General features: G+C 49.5%; 1 protein-coding gene across 1 annotated transcript in view; it reads right to left on the bottom strand.

The window, feature by feature from the left end:
• The window catches only part of MAN2C1 (mannosidase alpha class 2C member 1), a 136,469-nt gene that overhangs the window by 84,620 nt on the left and 34,057 nt on the right, over positions 1 to 17,792 (bottom strand). Inside the window, exon 7 of the mRNA XM_063926304.1 lies at positions 229 to 335. Within this exon, the coding sequence (XP_063782374.1) occupies positions 229 to 335 (107 nt within the window). The remainder of the gene's footprint in view (positions 1 to 228; positions 336 to 17,792) is intronic.

Below are 17,792 nucleotides of genomic sequence, written 5' to 3'. Positions count from 1 at the left end.
TTAAGAAGTTCTGAGAAAAAAAGTTGACCTGTACAGTCACCTCCTATCAGTGTCAACACAACACATGCTGGGTGGTGCTAATTTACCCACTCGGGGCTATCCAATTAGCACCAATACCAGCACTTATCAGGGATTTTGTTTTTCCTGCCTCAGACATTTGAAGTATTCAGAGCATGCCAATGTGTATTTCTATATGCAGGAACAAAACAAAACCAGGTTCAGACATACCTGAGAGCATGTAAAAGTGAAATCTGGATTCTTAGCCATTAGTTGCACTGCAGTAACCCAGCTGCGAGCACATTTTCGAATGGTTTCTTCATATGTCCATAACCAAGCTGAAATAGGATTTCATAATCCATGTCATACAAACTGTAATTTTGTTTGTTTATATACCAGAATACAATGCAATTTACAGAGAATGCCGAGATTCCATACACCTAAGATTTCAGGACAAATGCTATCGCAAATAATCAGCCACTCAGTGTTCTGCATTGCACAACCCATAATGGACAGCTAGGCCTGGGTCATCATGATTAAATACTGGACTGACATTCTATCCTTACACCATGGACTGCTCTAGTTTATTAGTTGTACACAATGAGCAAACATTTCTCACTAGGGGGAAGTGCAAACTGCAGTCACATATTTCTATGAGATATAGGGCTTAGTTATGGGTCAGTCACCGCTAATGTACAATAAGTTATACCACAGTGAGATGGACAAGTTAGGTTGCTTATATTTTCTAGTAGTGTGCAATATGTGTGTGTGTATATAATGTGGCATATTGGAATGTTAACATATTTAGGAAAGTTCCAAAAGCCATTTGATTCTCATCAGTGAGTGGGGGAGTTTATGGCCCCGAAACCAGTTACTTGCAGACTCTGCCACATGTAGGGGGTTAGGACAGGAAGTGAAGGGGGTTTTTAGTAGAAGGAACAAAGCACAGGGTAGGGTTCAGGGTGAGTCGAGGACTGAGATGGAGGGCACAGGCTAAATGACCATGAGAAACGCAGTCTGGGGACTGTGGAACAAGCATGGTACTCCACAGCCCCTGGCATTATGGAGAGAAGAAGAGCAGCGTGTGGGTGTTGCTATAAAGAGAGAGGGAGAGCCCATATCTGCAGTGTATCAGGAGAGCCAGCAGCTTGAGCGAGAGATGGAGAGTGCAGTGTGAGAACCACCGTATGCAGAGTACAGTGGAAGGAACCAGGAACAAAGGGGATCCCCACTTTCAGGGGTACCCAAGAAGCAGGACGGGAGGTGCGAGTCTTCGGGAGGACTATCTGGGCGAGTGGTAAGAAACCACGTGTGGCGGAAGGCCCCCAGTGACGTGTCTATGAGATATCCCGATAGAGCCCCAGCGAATAGGGGAGAGCACACCGAAATGAATTTCAGTTTGTGGACGCCGCACTAATGAATTTCGTTCTACCCAGAACGCACTAATGCATTTAGTTCTAGCCAGAGAAGTATTCTTGATCCTTCTCGCATTCAGGCCCTGCTTTTTGTCCCTCTTTGTCAATTAATGTACACCACAACCATGGCGTTGTCAGACTGTATCTGGATTGCTTGATCCCAGAGCAGAAGGGAGGCTTGAATCAGGGCATTGTAAATAGCCCGAAGTTCTAGGATGTTGATCGGAAGTAGGGCCTCTTGGGTAGACCACCTGCCCAGGAACTGCACCCCTTGGGTGACAGCCCCCCATCCTCTCAGACTTGCATCCGTCATGAGGAATCCCGAAGCGTCGACCTTCTTGGAGATTGGAAGACTGCAGCCACCACAGGAGAGAAATCCTGGCCCGGGTTGACAGTTGAATCATCCGGTGCATCTGAGATGGGAACAGGACTACTTGTGCAGGATGTCCAGTTGAAAAGGTCAGGCATGAAACCGTCCATACTGGATGGCCTCGTACGAGGCTACCATCTTTCCCAACAATTTTATGCAAAGATGAATGGAAACTCAAGTCGCTCTGAGAACCATGCAAACCATCTCCTGGAGAGTTCTCACTTTGTCCTCTGGGAGGAACACTTTCTGCGCTATAGTAGCCAGTAGCATTCCCAGAAACAAAAGCCATTGAGATAGCTCTAGGTGGGACTTCTGTAGATTGAGGATACACCCATGTTGTGACAGAAGGCTTATAGTGTCATCTATACGGAGCAGTAGGAGCTCCCTAGAACTCGCTTTTATCAGGAGATCGTCCAGGTAAGGGACCACGTTGACCACCTGGACCCTGAGCTGGAACATTATTTCCGCCAACACCTTCGTGAACACCCTCTGAGCTGTAGACAGGTCAAAGGGTAACGCCTGGAACTGGTAGTGATCGTTCAGTAGGGCGAACCTCAGATTGGCCTCCTCATCAGGCCTAATTGGGATATGGAGGTAGGCGTCCTTGATATCCAGGTACACTAGGAATTTCTAGTGTTCCAGGCCTGCGATCACTGCTCGCAAAGATTCCATCTTGAATTTGAAAACCTCTAGGTAAGGATTCAAGAACTTCAGATTCAAAATTGGCCTCACAGGCCCGTCCGGTTTTGGCACAACGAACAGACTGGAGTAGTAGCCTTGTCATTGCTATTGCAGGGTTACTGGAACAATGATTTGGGACTGGACCAACTTTGTGATGGCCTATAATAGCATAACACGCATATTTTCCAAAGCTGGTAAGCTTGATTTGAAAAATCATTAGGGAGGAGCACCGTTGATCTCCAGCTTGTAAGGCGTCCTGGCAGGAACCTTCCCAGATGTGGCTTAAGTGACATAACCTGGCTCCCACCTCGAGATCCTCCTGGGGTGGGTGGGCACAGTCATGCTGATGTCTTTGCAGAAGCTGAACCGGTGTTCTGTTCTTGAGAGCCGGCAACAGCTAGTTTCTTAGGTTTACCCCTGGTGCCTCTAGCTGCAATGGATGCACCTCTGGCCGGGTAGGTACGTCTAGCAGGTGGAGCCCCCGAGGGAAGAAACATGGATTTCCCAGCAGTAGCTTTGGAGATCCATGCGTCCAATTCGCCTCCGAAGAGCCATTCACCTGTAAAGGGAAGAGATTCCACATTGCGTTTGGAGTCAGCGTCTGCAATCCACTGACGCAACCATATGGTTCTGCGTGCTGACACAACCATAGCAGTGGTTTTAGCATTAATATTGCCAATCTTTTAGGGAGTCACAGATAACTCTTGCCGTATCCTGAATGTGTTTCAGGAAAGTCACTGTAGTAACTAGGGTCATGTCACCCGAGAGACCCTCCTGAATTTGAGTAGCCCAGGTGTGAATTTCATGTGTCATCCAGCAACCTGCAATGACCGGTCTTTGAGATACCCCCGCAGCCATGTAGAAGATTTTAGTGTGGCCTCAGTTTTCCTATCCCCCGGGTCCTTTACCGTAAAGGAGCCCGGAGCAGGGCGTACCGCCTTCTTAGAGAAATGAGAGACCGAGACATCTACCGCTGGAAATTCTTCCCAGAACTTTCTACCCTTGCCAATATATGTGCATTGTAGTCAAAGAGGCATGGATGGGTCAGCATTAGGAGGGATTGCCGACTCCAGAGTGCTATTGGAGAAGTTAGGGGTGTCTCCAGGTAAGCTGGCTCTCAGATGCTGTAGGAACCATTAACTGGGCATTCAGACCCAGACATAAGTGTAATTATTTATGGGGTGGGTGTGGGGTGCCATGGCCCCTATGTCAGTGTGGCTGGGCGGCTTAAGGTCGGCACACCCTAACACTTTATTAACACTTATGATTTTCCCTACCACTTTGTATATATTTTTGTATTATTTTAATCACACTTCACTTACATAGCACTTATGTGCTTCTTATTAATCCTTATTAATTTTCACTTGTGTGCTGACCTGGGGTAGCCGACCTGTGCCGACGTGATTGGGTCCTGCACCCCGGGCCCATACCTAGTATTAGGGACCCCCAGTGACAGACGCCTTGCCGATCGGCCTGGGGGCTTAACCCTATATCTGCAGATATACGCAACTAAGATCTCCGTATTATCTGATCATTATGTAGTATTATTTTTCACTCAGTGTGCATTAGGGAACACAAATTGTTTTTTCTTACAAAGAATCAGTTTCTGCAGAGGGCCGGAATGAAATTGAGCATATTCCACCATGTCAAAAGCCGACACCATGAGGCCTAGTACTTGCATCGCTGAGTGTATCGACACACGCGGACAAGAGAGGAAGCAACGTATCTTGTCCTGAAGCTTCAGGACTTACTCCTGTGACAAAAACAACCTCTGGTTGTGTGTGTCCAACAACGCTCCCAGATGCACCATGCTCTGTGCAGGGACCAGGGATGATTTCTTCCAGTTGATGAGCCACCCGTAGGCTTGCAGAAACTGGATAGTCAGATGGCGTAGGAGAATTTCTGGGGAATTTGCCAGGATCAACAAGTCGTCCAGGTACGGTAGGATCCGGACCCCTTGACGGCGGAGCACAGCAGTCATTACCGCCATAACCTTGGTGAAGACTCGCGGACCCATGGTCAAACCAAACGGTAAGGCCCAGAATTGGTAATGGAGATTGCCAATAGCAAACCACAGGTATTGCTGATGTGACATGGCAATAGGGATATGCAGATAAGCATCCTGTATATCCAGGGATACCATATAGTCCCTGGTTCCAAAGCCAGGACAATAGAGCGAAGGGTCTTCATACGAAACTTGGAGACCCTCACAAACTTGTTCAAAGATTTGAGGTTGAGAATGGGCCGGGAGGAACCATTCGGTATGGTAACTAGGAACAGCATTGAATAGAACCCCCTGCCCCTCTGAGCCAGATGCACAGACAGTACCACTCCGGTGTCCTGGAGGGATTGTACAACTAAACGGAGAGTTGTTGCCTTCACCTGATCCGAAGGGAACAGCATCAGGCAACAGCGAGGAGGGGGGACGTGTTTTGAAGGATATAGCGTATCCGTGAGTGACGACTTCCCGTACCCAAGTGTCTGAAGTGGTCTTCAATCATACCTGGGTGAAATGTAGAAGTCGGCCTCCCACCCTGGGATCCCCAGGGGAAGGCCCGCCCAGTCATGCCGCAGGCTCGTCAGATTTGGAAGCCGGCTGACGGGCAGACCAGGCACGTTTAGACTTGGTGGTTTTGGAAGTGCGGGACTGTTTCGGGTAAGCCTGACCCTTTGCTTTACCCAGAGGACGAAAGGAACGAAAGGAAGTACTCTTAGCCTTCGGAGCCGAAGGAGTAGTACTAGGTAGACATGCAGTCTTAGCAGACGCCAAGTCAGCGACAATCTTGTTGAGATCCTCACCAAAGAGGATGTTTCCTTTAAACGGGAGCACCTCCAGGGTTTTCTTAGAGTCCAAGTCCACTGACCAGGACCGCAACCAAAGAATACGGCGAGCCAAAATGGATGTCGTAGCAGCCTTGGCCACCAGAACACCTGCATCTGAAGCTGCTTCTTTAATGTAATGAGATGCCGTGACAATATAAAAGAGAGACATTGTCTGGCATGCTCAGAAAAATTGGACAGAAACTCAGCCTCTATTTCCTGAGCCCACGCCTCAATAGCTTCTGCGGCCCAAGTAGCCGCAATGGCGGGCCTATGCGCAGCCCCTGCAAGGGTATAGATGGCTTTTAAGCAGCCCTCCACACGCTTATCCGTCGGCTCCTTGAGAGAAGTGACTGTAGTGACAGGAAGAGCAGAGTACACCACCAGCTGAGCGATTTGTGAAATCACCGGCAGTGGCGTTTCCCAATTTTTACTAAATTCTGCCGCAAGGGGATAGCGGGCTTGCATCTTCTTTTGCGGGGAGAATTTCTTTCCTTGGTTCTCCCAGGATTCCTGACGTATGTCAACCAAGTGGTCAGAATGAGGTAAAACCAATTTAGTAACCTTCTGACGTTTGAACCTGTTCGGTTTCTTAGATGTAGTAGCAGGCTCAGGATCATCATCAATCTGAAGAATGAGCCTGATAGCCTCTAATAGATCAGGAACATCTACCTGTGAGACAGATTTCCCATCGGAAACGTCATGATCAGAGTCTGTGGGGTCAGTATACACGCCATCTTCATCGGAAGAGGTATCTGGAACATGCGTGGATTGAGAGGAAGTAACAGCCCGCTTAGAGGACTTCTTAGGTTTAGTCTTAGGCGGGCGAGGGTCAGGAATACGTTTAAACAAAGAGTTATTCAAGTCCTGTAACTGATTGGACAGAGCCTCTATCCATGGCAGATTAACCGCAGGGACCATATAAGGCTGATAAGGCACAGGAGGTCCCATAAGGGGCGCAAGTCTAGTTACCAGCGTAGTCAGTAAGTTAGAAAAGGCAGACCAAGGCGGGCCCCGATGTGCCCCCGTTGTTACAAACTGACTGGGGGGTACAGAAACCCCAAAACCTGAACCCTCCACAGCCATGTTATCCTCAAATGCATTTGGGACATCATAACCGTGCACGGTGGAATCAGTCCCAGACCCATTGCCCCCTGTAGCTGACAAGATATGAAAGCGTAAACCACGGGCGACACAGTACAATAATCAGCAGATATAATACCTAACACAAACCCCCCCGTGCAGTGTGACAGCACAAACAGAGGATTTCTGAGGTAAAATGTGACTGAAAAACACAGAGAAAATAAGAATTTACTCACCGGTAATTCTATTTCTCGTAGTCCGTAGTGGATGCTGGGAACTCCGTAAGGACCATGGGGAATAGACGGCTCCGCAGGAGACTGGGCACATCTAAAGAAAGATTTAGGACTATCTGGTGTGCACTGGCTCCTCCCCCTATGACCCTCCTCCAAGCCTCAATTAAGACACTGTGCCCGGAAGAGCTGACACAATAAGGAAGGATTTTGAATCCCGGGTAAGACTCATACCAGCCACACCAATCACACCGTATAACTCGTGATAGGAACCCCGGTTAACAGTATTATAACAAAAGGAGCCTCTGAACAGATGGCTCGCAATAACAACCCGATTTGTGTAACAATAACTATGTACAAGTATTGCAGACAATCCGCACTTGGGATGGGCGCCCAGCATCCACTACGGACTACGAGAAATAGAATTACCAGTGAGTAAATTCTTATTTTCTCTGACGTCCTAGTGGATGCTGGGAACTCCGTAAGGACCATGGGGATTATACCAAAGCTCCCAAACGGGCGGGAGAGTGCGGATGACTCTGCAGCACCGAATGAGAGAACTCCAGGTCCTCCTCAGCCAGGGTAGCAAATTTACAGAATTTTGCAAACGTGTTTGCCTCTGACCAAGTAGCAGCTCGGCAAAGTTGTAAAGCCGAGACCCCTCGGGCAGCCACCCAAGATGAGCCCACCTTCCTTGTGGAATGGGCTTTTACAGATTTAGGCTGCGGTAGTCCCACCGCAGAATGCGCCAGCTGAATAGTGCTACAAATCCAGCGCGCGATAGACTGCTTAGAAGCAGGAGCACCCAGTTTGTTGGGTGCATACAGGATAAACAGCGAGTCAGTTTTCCTGACTCCAGCCGTCCTGGAAACATAAATTTTCAGGGCCCTGACTACGTCCAGTAACTTGGAATCCTCCAAGTCCCTAGTAGCCGCAGGCACCACAATAGGCTGGTTCAAGTGAAACGCTGATACCACCTTCGGGAGAAAATGAGGACGAGTCCTCAACTCTGCCCTATCCATATGGAAAATCAGATAAGGGCTTTTACAGGACAAAGCCGCCAATTCTGACACACGCCTGGCCGAAGCCACGGCCAACAGCATGACCACTTTCCACGTGAGATATTTCAAATCCACAGTCTTAAGTGGTTCAAACCAATGTGATTTCAGGAACTCCAAAACCACATTGAGATCCCAAGGTGCCACTGGGGGCACAAAAGGAGGCTGAATATGCAGAACTCCTTTGACAAAAGTCTGAATTTCAGGCAGTGAAGCCAGTTCTTTCTGGAAGAAAATCGACAGGGCCGAAACCTGGACCTTAATGGACCCCAATTTGAGGCCCAACGTCACCCCTGCTTGCAGGAAATGCAGGAATCGACCCAGTTGAAATTCCTCCGTTGGGGCCTTCCTGGCCTCACACCAAGCAACATATTTCCGCCAAATGCGGTGATAATGTTTTGCGGTGACATCCTTCCTGGCTTTGATCAGGGTAGGGATGACTTCCTCCGGAATGCCCTTTTCTCAGTACCTTGGGAATGAGAGGCAGAGGAGGAAACACATAAACCGACTGGTAAACCCACGGTGTTACTAGAGCGTCCACAGCGATCGCCTGAGGGTCCCTTGACCTGGCGCAATATCTTTTTAGCTTTTTGTTGAGGCGGGACGCCATCATGTCCACCTGTGGTCTTTTCCAACGGTTTACCAGCATTTGGAAGACTTCTGGATGAAGTCCCCATTCTCCCGGGTGGAGGTCGTGCCTGCTGAGGAAGTCTGCTTCCCAGTTGTCCACTCCCGGAATGAACACTGCTGTCAGTGCTAACACATGATTTTCCGCCCATCGGAGAATCCTTGTGGCTTCTGCCATTGCCCTCCTGCTTCTTGTGCCGCCCTGTCTGTTTACATGGGCGACCGCCGTGATGTTGTCTGATTGGATCAGTACCGGCTGGTTCTGAAGCAGGGGCCTTGCTTGGCTTAGGGCATTGTAAATGGCCCTTAGCTCCAGAATTGTGAAGCGAAATCTCCTGATTTGACCACAGTCCTTGGAAATTTCTTCCCTGTGTGACTGCACCCCAGCCCCGAAGGCTGGCATCCGTTGTCACCAGGACCCACAGTCCTGTATTCCGAATCTGCGGCCCTCTAGTAGACGAGCCCTCTGCAGCCACCACAGCAGCGACACCCTGGTCCTTGCCGACAGGGTTATCCGCTGTTGCATCTGGAGATGGGACCCGTACCATTTGTCCAACAGGTCCCACTGGAAAGTCCTTGCGTGGAACCTTCCGAATGGAATTGCTTCGTACGAAGCTACCATTTTTCCCAGGACTCGTGTGCATTGATGTACCGACACCTGTCCCGGTTTTAGGAGGTCTCTGACTAGAGATGACAACTCCTTGGCTTTTTCCACTGGAAGAAACACTTTTTTCTGGTCTGTGTCCAGAATCATTCCCAGGAACAGAAGACGTGTCGTCGGGACCAGCTGTGACTTTGGAATGTTGAGAATCCAGCCGTGCTGTTGTAGCACTTCCCGAGAAAGTGCTACCCCCACTACCAACTGTTCCTTGGACCTCGCCTTTATCAGGAGATCGTCCAAGTACGGGATAATTAAAACTCCCTTCTTGCGAAGGAGTATCATCATTTCGGCCATTACCTTGGTAAAGACCCTCGGTGCCGTGGATAACCCAAACGGCAGCGTCTGGAACTGGTAGTGACAGTCCTGTACCACAAATCTGAGGTACTCCTGGTGAGGAGGGTAAATGGGGACATGCAGGTACGCATCCTTGATGTCCAGGGAGACCATGTAATCCCCCTCGTCCAGGCTCGCAATAACCGCCCTGAGCGATTCCATCTTGAACTTTAACCTTTTGATATAAGTGTTCAAGGATTTTAAATTTAAGATGGGTCTCACCGAACCTTCCGGTACCACAAACATTGTGGAATAGTAACCCTTTCCTTGCTGAAGGAGGGGTACCTTGACAATCACTTGCTGTGAATACAGTTTTTGGATAGCCACCAACACTGCCTCCCTGGCAGAGGGAGTTGCTGGTAAGGCAGATTTTAGAAAACGTCAGGGGGGGGGGGGGGGGGGGGGGACCGTCTCGAATTCCAGCCTGTACCCCTGAGATACTACTTGAAGGATCCAGGGATCCACCTGTGAGAGAGCCCACTGTGTGCTGAAATTTCTGAGACGGGCCCCCACCGTACCCGGGTCCGCCTGTGAAGCCCCAGCGTCATGCTGTGGACTTACCGGACGCGGGGGAGGACTTTTGCTCTTGGGAACTGGCTGTATGCTGCAGCTTTTTCCCTCTACCTTTGCCTCTCGGCAGAAAGGATGCGCCTCGAGCCCTCTTGTGTTTATGGGGCCGAAAGGACTGTACTTGATAATACGGTGCTTTCTTTTGCTGTGGGGTAGCCTGTGGCAAAAATGTCGATTTCCCAGCCGTAGCTGTGGAAACGAGGTCTGAAAGACCATCCCCAAACAGTTCCACCCCCCTATAAGGCAAAACTTCCATGTGCCTTTTTGAATCGGCATCACCTGACCACTGCCGAGTCCATAACCCCCTTCTGGCGGCAATGGACATTGCGCTTATTTTTGATGCCAGCCGGCAAATATCCCTCTGTGCATCACGCATGTATAAGACAGCGTCTTTTATATGCTCTACTGTCCGCAAAATATTGTCCCTATCCAGGGTATCAATATTATCCGACAGGGAATCTGACCACGCAGCAGCAGCACTGCACATCCATGCTGATGCAATCGCTGGTCGCAATATAATGCCCGTGTGTGTATATATAGCTTTTAGGGTAGCCTCCTGCTTTCTATCAGCAGGATCCTTTAGGGCGGCCGTATCCTGAGACGGTAGTGCCACCTGTTTTGATAAACGTGTAAGCGCTTTATCTACCCTAGGGGATGTTTCCCAACGTGACCTATCCTCTGGCGGGAAAGGGTACGCTGCCAATAACCGTTTAGAAATTATCAATTTCTTATCGGGGGAAGTCCAGGCTTCCTCACACACCTCAGATGCAGGAAAAACTACTGGTAGTTTTTTCTCACCGAACATAATACCCTTTTTTGTGGTACCTGGGGTACTATCAGAAATGTGTAATACATTTTTCATTGCCTCAATCATGTAACGGGTGGACCTATTGGAGGGTACACTAGTCTCATCGTCGTCGACACTGGAGTCGGTATCCGTGTCGACATCTGTGTCTGCCATCTGAGGTAGCGGGCGTTTTAAAGCCCCTGATGACATTTGAGACGCTGGAACAGTCACAAGCTGAGTAGCCGGCTGTCCTATGTCGTCAAACCTTTTATGTAAGGAGCTGACACTGTCACGTAATTCCTTCCATAAGTCCATCCACACAGGTGTCGACCCCTCAGGGGGTGACAACACATTTACAGGCATTTGCTCTGCCTCCACATCATTTTCCTCATCATACATGTCGACACAGCGGTACCGACACAGCACACACACACAGGGAATGCTCTGACAGAGGACAGTACCCCTCAAAGCCCTTTGGGGAGACAGAGGGAGAGTATGCCAGCACACACCAGAGCGCTATATAACAGAGGGATATCACTATACAGAGTGTTTTCCCCTATAGCTGCTTGTATTATATATATATATTATATATATATATATATATATACACACTGCGCCTAAACTTAGTGCCCCCCCTCTCTTTTTTAGCCTTTCTGTAGTGCAGGACTGCAGGGGAGAGCCAGGGAGCGATCCTTCCAGCGGAGCTGTGAGGGAAAATGGCACCAGTGTGCTGAGGGAGATGGCTCCGCCCCTTTTTCGGCGGGCTTTCTCCCGCTTTTTGTGTTATTCTGGCAGGGGTAATTTACACCTATATAGCCTCTGGGGATATATATGGTGTCAGTTTTGCCAGCCAAGGTGTTAATATTGCTGCTAAGGGCGCCCCCCCCCCCAGCGCCCTGCACCCATCAGTGACCGAAGTGTGTGGTGTGCATGAGGAGCAATGGCGCACAGCTGCAGTGCTGTGCGCTACCTTGGAGAAGACAGAAGTCTTCAGCCGCCGATTTTCCGGACCTTCTTGCTTCTGGCTCTGTAAGGGGGACGGCGGCGCGGCTCCGGGAACGGACGACGAGGTCGGGTCCTGTGTGCGATCCCTCTGGAGCTAATGGTGTCCAGTAGCCTAAGAAGCCCAAGCTACCACCACTTAGGTAGGTTCGCTTCTTCTCCCCTTAGTCCCTCGCTGCAGCGAGCCTGTTGCCAGCAGGTCTCACTGTAAAATAAAAAACCTAAACTATACTTTCTTTCTAGGAGCTCAGGAAAGCCCCTAGTGTGCATCCAGCTCGGAAGGGCACAGAAATCTAACTGAGGCTTGGAGGAGGGTCATAGGGGGAGGAGCCAGTGCACACCAGATAGTCCTAAATCTTTCTTTAGATGTGCCCAGTCTCATGCGGAGCCGTCTATTCCCCATGGTCCTTACGGAGTTCCCAGCATCCACTAGGACGTCAGAGAAAAAATAAGAATTTACTCACCGGTAATTCTATTTCTCGTAGTCCGTAGTGGATGCTGGGAACTCCGTAAGGACCATGGGGAATAGCGGGCTCCGAAGGAGGCTGGGCACTCTAGAAAGATCTTAGACTACCTGGTGTGCACTGGCTCCTCCCACTATGACCCTCCTCCAAGCCTCAGTTAGGTACTGTGCCCGGACGAGCGTACACAATAAGGAAGGATTTTGAATCCCGGGTAAGACTCCTACCAGCCACACCAATCACACTGTACAACTCGTGATATGAAACACAGTTAACAGTATGAAACAATAGAGCCTCTCAACAGATGGCTCAACAATAACCCGATTTAGTTAACCATAACTATGTACAAGTATTGCAGATAAACCGCACTTGGGATGGGCGCCCAGCATCCACTACGGACTACGAGAAATAGAATTACCGGTGAGTAAATTCTTATTTTCTCGAACGTCCTAGTGGATGCTGGGAACTCCGTAAGGACCATGGGGATTATACCAAAGCTCCCAAACGGGCGGGAGAGTGCGGATGACTCTGCAGCACTGAATGAGAGAACTCCAGGTCCTCCTCAGCCAGGGTATCAAATTTGTAGAATTTTTGCAAACGTGTTTGCCCCTGACCAAGTAGCTGCTCGGCAAACTTGTAAAGCCGAGACCTCTCGGGCAGCCGCCCAAGATGAGCCCACCTTCCTTGTGGAATGGGCATTGACAGATTTTGGCTGTGGCAGGCCTGCCACAGTATGTGCAAGCTGAATTGTACTACAAATCCAACGAGCAATAGTCTGCTTAGAAGCAGGAGCACCCAGCTTGTTAGGTGCATATAGGATAAACAGCGAGTCAGATTTTCTGACTCTAGCCGTTCTGGAAACATATATTTTCAGTGCCCTGACAACGTCTAGCAACTTGGAGTCCTCCAAGTCCCTAGTAGCCTAGGCACCACAATAGGCTGGTTCAGGTGAAACGCTGACACCACCTTTGGGAGAAACTGGGGACGAGTCCTCAATTCTGCCCTATCCATATGGAAAATCAAATAAGGGCTTTTACAAGACAAAGCCGCCAACTTTGATACTCGCCTGGCAGAAGCCAAGGCCAATAACATAACCACCTTCCACGTGAGATATTTCAGATCCACGGTTTTTAGTGGTTCAAACCAATGTGATTTTAAGAAACTCAACACCACGTTGAGATCCCAAGGTGCCACAGGAGGCACAAACGGGGGCTGACTCTGCAGCACTCCTTTTATAAATGTCTGAACTTCAGGTACTGAAGCTAGTTCTTTTTGAAAGAAAATCGACAGAGCCGAGATCTGTACCTTAATGGAACCCAATTTAAGGCCCATAGTCACTCCTGCTTGCAGGAAATGCAGAAATCGACCTAGTTGAAATTCCTCTGTTGGGGCCCTTTCGGCCTCACACCATGCAACATATTTTCGCCATATGCGGTGATAATGAGTTGCTGTAACCTCTTTCCTGGCTTTAGTAAGCGTAGGAATGACTTCCTCCGGAATGCCCTTTTCCTTCAGGATCCGGCGTTCAACCGCCATGCCGACAAACGCAGCTGCGGTAAGTCTTGGAACAGACAGGGCCCCTGCTGCCGCAGGTCCTGTCTGAGTGGCAGAGGCCATGGGTCCTCTGATATAAATTCTTGAAGTTCTGGGTACCAAGCTCTTCTTGGCCATCCACGAGTATCGTTCTTACTCCTCGCCTTCTTATTATTCTCAGTACCTTTGGTATGAGAGGCAGAGGGGAGAACACATAAACCGACTGGTACACCCACGGTGTTACCAGAGCGTCCATAGCTATCGCCTGAGGGTCCCTTGACCCGGTGCAATATCTTTTATAGCTTTTTGTTGAGGCGGGACGCCATCATGTCCACCTGTGGCCTTTCCCAATGGTGTACAATCCTATTGGAAGACTTCTGGAGGAAGTCCCCATTCTCCCGGGTGGAGGTCGTGTCTGTTGAGAAGATCTGCTTCCCAGTTGTCCACTCCGGGAATGAACACTGCTGACAGTGCTAACACATGATTTTCCGCCTATCGGAGAATCCTTGTGGCTTCTGCCATCGCCATCCTGCTTCTTGTGCCGCCCTGTTGGTTTACATGGGCGACTGCCGTGATGTTGTCTGATTGGATCAGTACCGGCTGGTTTTGAAGCAGAGGCCTTGCCGGCCTCAGGGCATTGTAAATGGCCCTCAGGTCCAGAATATTTATGTGTAGGGAAATAACCTGACTTGACCAAAGTCCCTGGAAATTTCTTCCCTGTGTGACTGCCTCCCAGCCTCAAAGGCTGGAATCCATGGTCACTAGGACCTAGTCCTGTATGCCGAACCTGCGGCCCTCTTGAAGATGGGCACTCTGCAGCCACCACAGTAGAGATACCCTGGTCCTTGGAGACAGGGTTATCAGCCTATGCATCGGAAGATGCGATCCGGACCACTTGTCCAACAGGTCCCTCTGAAAAGTTCTTGTATGGAACCTGCCTAATGGGATTGCTTCGTAGGAAGCTACCATTTTTCCCAGGACTCGCGTGCAATGATGCACCGCTACCTATTTTGGCTTCAGGAGGTCTCTGACTAGAGATGACAACTCCTTGGCTTTCTCCTCCGGGAGAAACACTATTTCTGGTTTATGTCCAGAACCATCCCCAGGAACAGTAGACGTGTCATAGGAACCAGCTGTGACTTTGGACTGTTTAGAATCCAACCATGCTGTTGTAGCACTTTCCAAAATAGTGCTACCCCGACTACCAACTGCTCCTTGGACTTCGCCCTTATAACGAGATTGTCCAAGTACGGGATAATTACAACTCCCTTTTTTTTTTTTTTTTGAAGGAGTATCAACATTTCGGCCATTACCTTGATAAAACACCCTCGGTGCCATGTACAGTCCAAACGGCAGTGTCTGGACTTGGTAATGGTAATCCTGTACCACAAATCTGAGGTACTCCTGGCGAGGATGGTAAATGGGGACATGCAGGTAAGCATCCTTGATGTCCCAGGATACCATGTAATCCCCCTCGTCCAGGCTTGGAATAACCGCCCTGAGCGATTCCATCTTGAACTTGAATTTTTGTGTTCAAGGATTTTAAATATAAAATGGGTCACACCGAACCATGCGGTTTCGGTACCCCAACCCGTGTGGAATAGTAACCCCGTCCTTGTTGAAGTAGGGGCACCTTGAGTATTACCTGCTGGGAATACCGCTTATTAATTGCCTCTAGCACAGCCTCCCTGCCTGAGGGAGTTGTCAGCAAGGCATATTTTAGGAAACGGCTGGGGGGAGACATCTCGAATTCCAGCTTGTACCCCTGAAATACTACTTGAAAGAAACAGGGATCCACCTGTGAGCGAGCCCACTAATTGCTGAAATTTTTGAGACGGCCCCCCACCGTACCTGGCTACACCTGTGGAGCACCCGCGTCATGGTGTGGCCTCACAGGAGGCGGGGGAAGAATCTTGATTCTGGGAACAGGCTGACTGGTGCAGCTTTTTTCCCTCTACCCTTGTCTCTGTACAGAAAGGAAGCGCCATTTGACCCACTTGCTTTTCTGAAGCCGAAAGGACTGTACCTTTGTCTGTGAGGAAACCTGAGGTAAAATTATTTCTTCCCAGCAGTTGCTGTGGATACGAGGTCCCAGAGACCATCCCCAAATAATTCCTCACCCTTATAAGGCTCTCTATGCGCTTTTTAAGTCAGCATCACCTGTCCAGTGACAGGTCTCTAATACCCTCCTGACAGAATGGACATTACATTTATTTTGGATGCCAGCCGGCAAAATATCCCTCTGTGCATCCCCCATATATAAGACGACGTCTTTAATATGTTTTTATGTTTGGCAACTAGTATCCCTGTTTGACAGGGTCACCGACCACGCTGCAGCAGCACTATCTGCAGGTCTCAGTCTAGTACCTGAGTGTGTAAATACAGACTTCAGGATAGCCTCCTGTTTTTTATCAACAGGTACCTATTAAAGTGGCCGTATCCTAAGACGGCAGTGCCACCTTTTTTGACAAACGTGTGAGCGCCTTATCCACCCTAGGGGATATCTCCCAGCGTAACTTATCCACCTGGCGGGAAAGGGTACGCCATCAGTAACTTTTTATAAATTACCAGTTTCTTAACGGGGGAACCCACGCTTTCACACACTTCATTTATTCATCTGATGGGGGAACAAAACACTGCCTGTTTTTTCTCCCCAAACCTAAAACCCATTTTTAGAGGTGCTTGGGTTAAAGTCAGAAATGTATAACACATTTTTTATTGCCGGGATCACGTCACGGATGTTCCTAGTGGATTGTGTATATGTCTCCACCTTGTCGACACTGGAGTCAGACTCCGTGTCGACATCTGTGTCTGCCATCTGAGAGAGCGGGCGTTTTTGAGCCCCTGATGGCCTTTGAGACGCCTGGGCAGGCGCGGGCTGCGAAGCCGGCTGTCCCACAGCTGTTACGTCATCCACCCTTTTATGTAAGGAGTTGACACTGTCGGTTAATACCTTTCACCTATCCATCCACTCTGGTGTCGGCCCCACAGGGGGCGACATCACATATATCGGCCTCTGTTCTGTCACCATATAAGCCTCCTCATTCAACATGTCGACACAGCCGTACCGACACACCGCAGACACACAGGGAATGCTCTAAACGAGGACAGGACCCACAAAAGCCCTTTTGGGGGACAGAGTAAGAGTATGCCAGCACACACCAGAGCGCTATATATATACAGGGACTAACTGAGTTATGTCCCTAATAGCTTTTATATAATATACTGTATACAGTGCCAATTTTAATGCCCCCCCTCTCTTTTCCCTCTTATTGTACTGTAGAATTGCAGGGAAGAGCCAGGGAGCTTCCCTCCAGCCGAGCTGTGAGGGAAAAATGGCGCCAGTGTGCTGAGGAGATAGGCTCCGCCCCTTTTTCGCTGCCTATTCTCCCGTTTTTTATGGAATTCTGGCAGGGGTATTTACCTCATATATAGCCCCTGGGGCCATATATTGAGGTATTTTAGCCAGCCAAGGTGTTTTTATTGCTGCCTCAGGGCGCCCCCCCCAGCGCCCTGCACCCTCAGTGACCGGAGTGTGAAGTGTGTGAGAGGAGCAATGGCGCACAGCTGCAGTGCTGTGCGCTACCTTGGTGAAGACAGAGTCTTCATGCCGCCGATTTTCCGGACCATCTTCTTGCTTCTGGCTCTGTAAGGGGGACGGCGGCGCGGCTCCGGGACCGAACATCAAGGCTGGGCCTGCGGTCGATCCCTCTGGAGCTAATGGTGTCCAGTAGTTTAAGAAGCCCAATCCGGCTGCAAGCAGGCGAGTTCGCTTCTTCTCCCCTTAGTCCCTCGCTGCAGTGAGCCTGTTGCCAGCAGGTCTCACTGAAAATAACAAATTCTAAGACTATAACTTTCTAAGAGCTCAGGAGAGCCCCTAGTGTGCATCCAACCTCGGCCGGGCACGAAATCTAACTGAGGCTTGGAGGAGGGTCATAGTGGGAGGAGCCAGTGCACACCAGGTAGTCTAAGATCTTTCTAGAGTGCCCAGCCTCCTTCGGAGCCCGCTATTCCCCATGGTCCTTACGGAGTTCCCAGCATCCACTAGGACGTTAGAGAAATACAAAATACGTATATCCTGCGAAATACCTATATTATCTAATAACCCTGACGCGCGGAGCCCCCTCAGGTTACAGAATATAGGGACAGCAGTAGGAGTGAGAT

Source organism: Pseudophryne corroboree, chromosome 6 (genome assembly GCF_028390025.1).
Source record: "Pseudophryne corroboree isolate aPseCor3 chromosome 6, aPseCor3.hap2, whole genome shotgun sequence".
NCBI lineage: Eukaryota > Metazoa > Chordata > Amphibia > Anura > Myobatrachidae > Pseudophryne > Pseudophryne corroboree.
The sequence above is the reverse complement of the archived record's forward strand: the minus strand, read 5'-3'. Positions and strand labels throughout refer to the sequence as shown.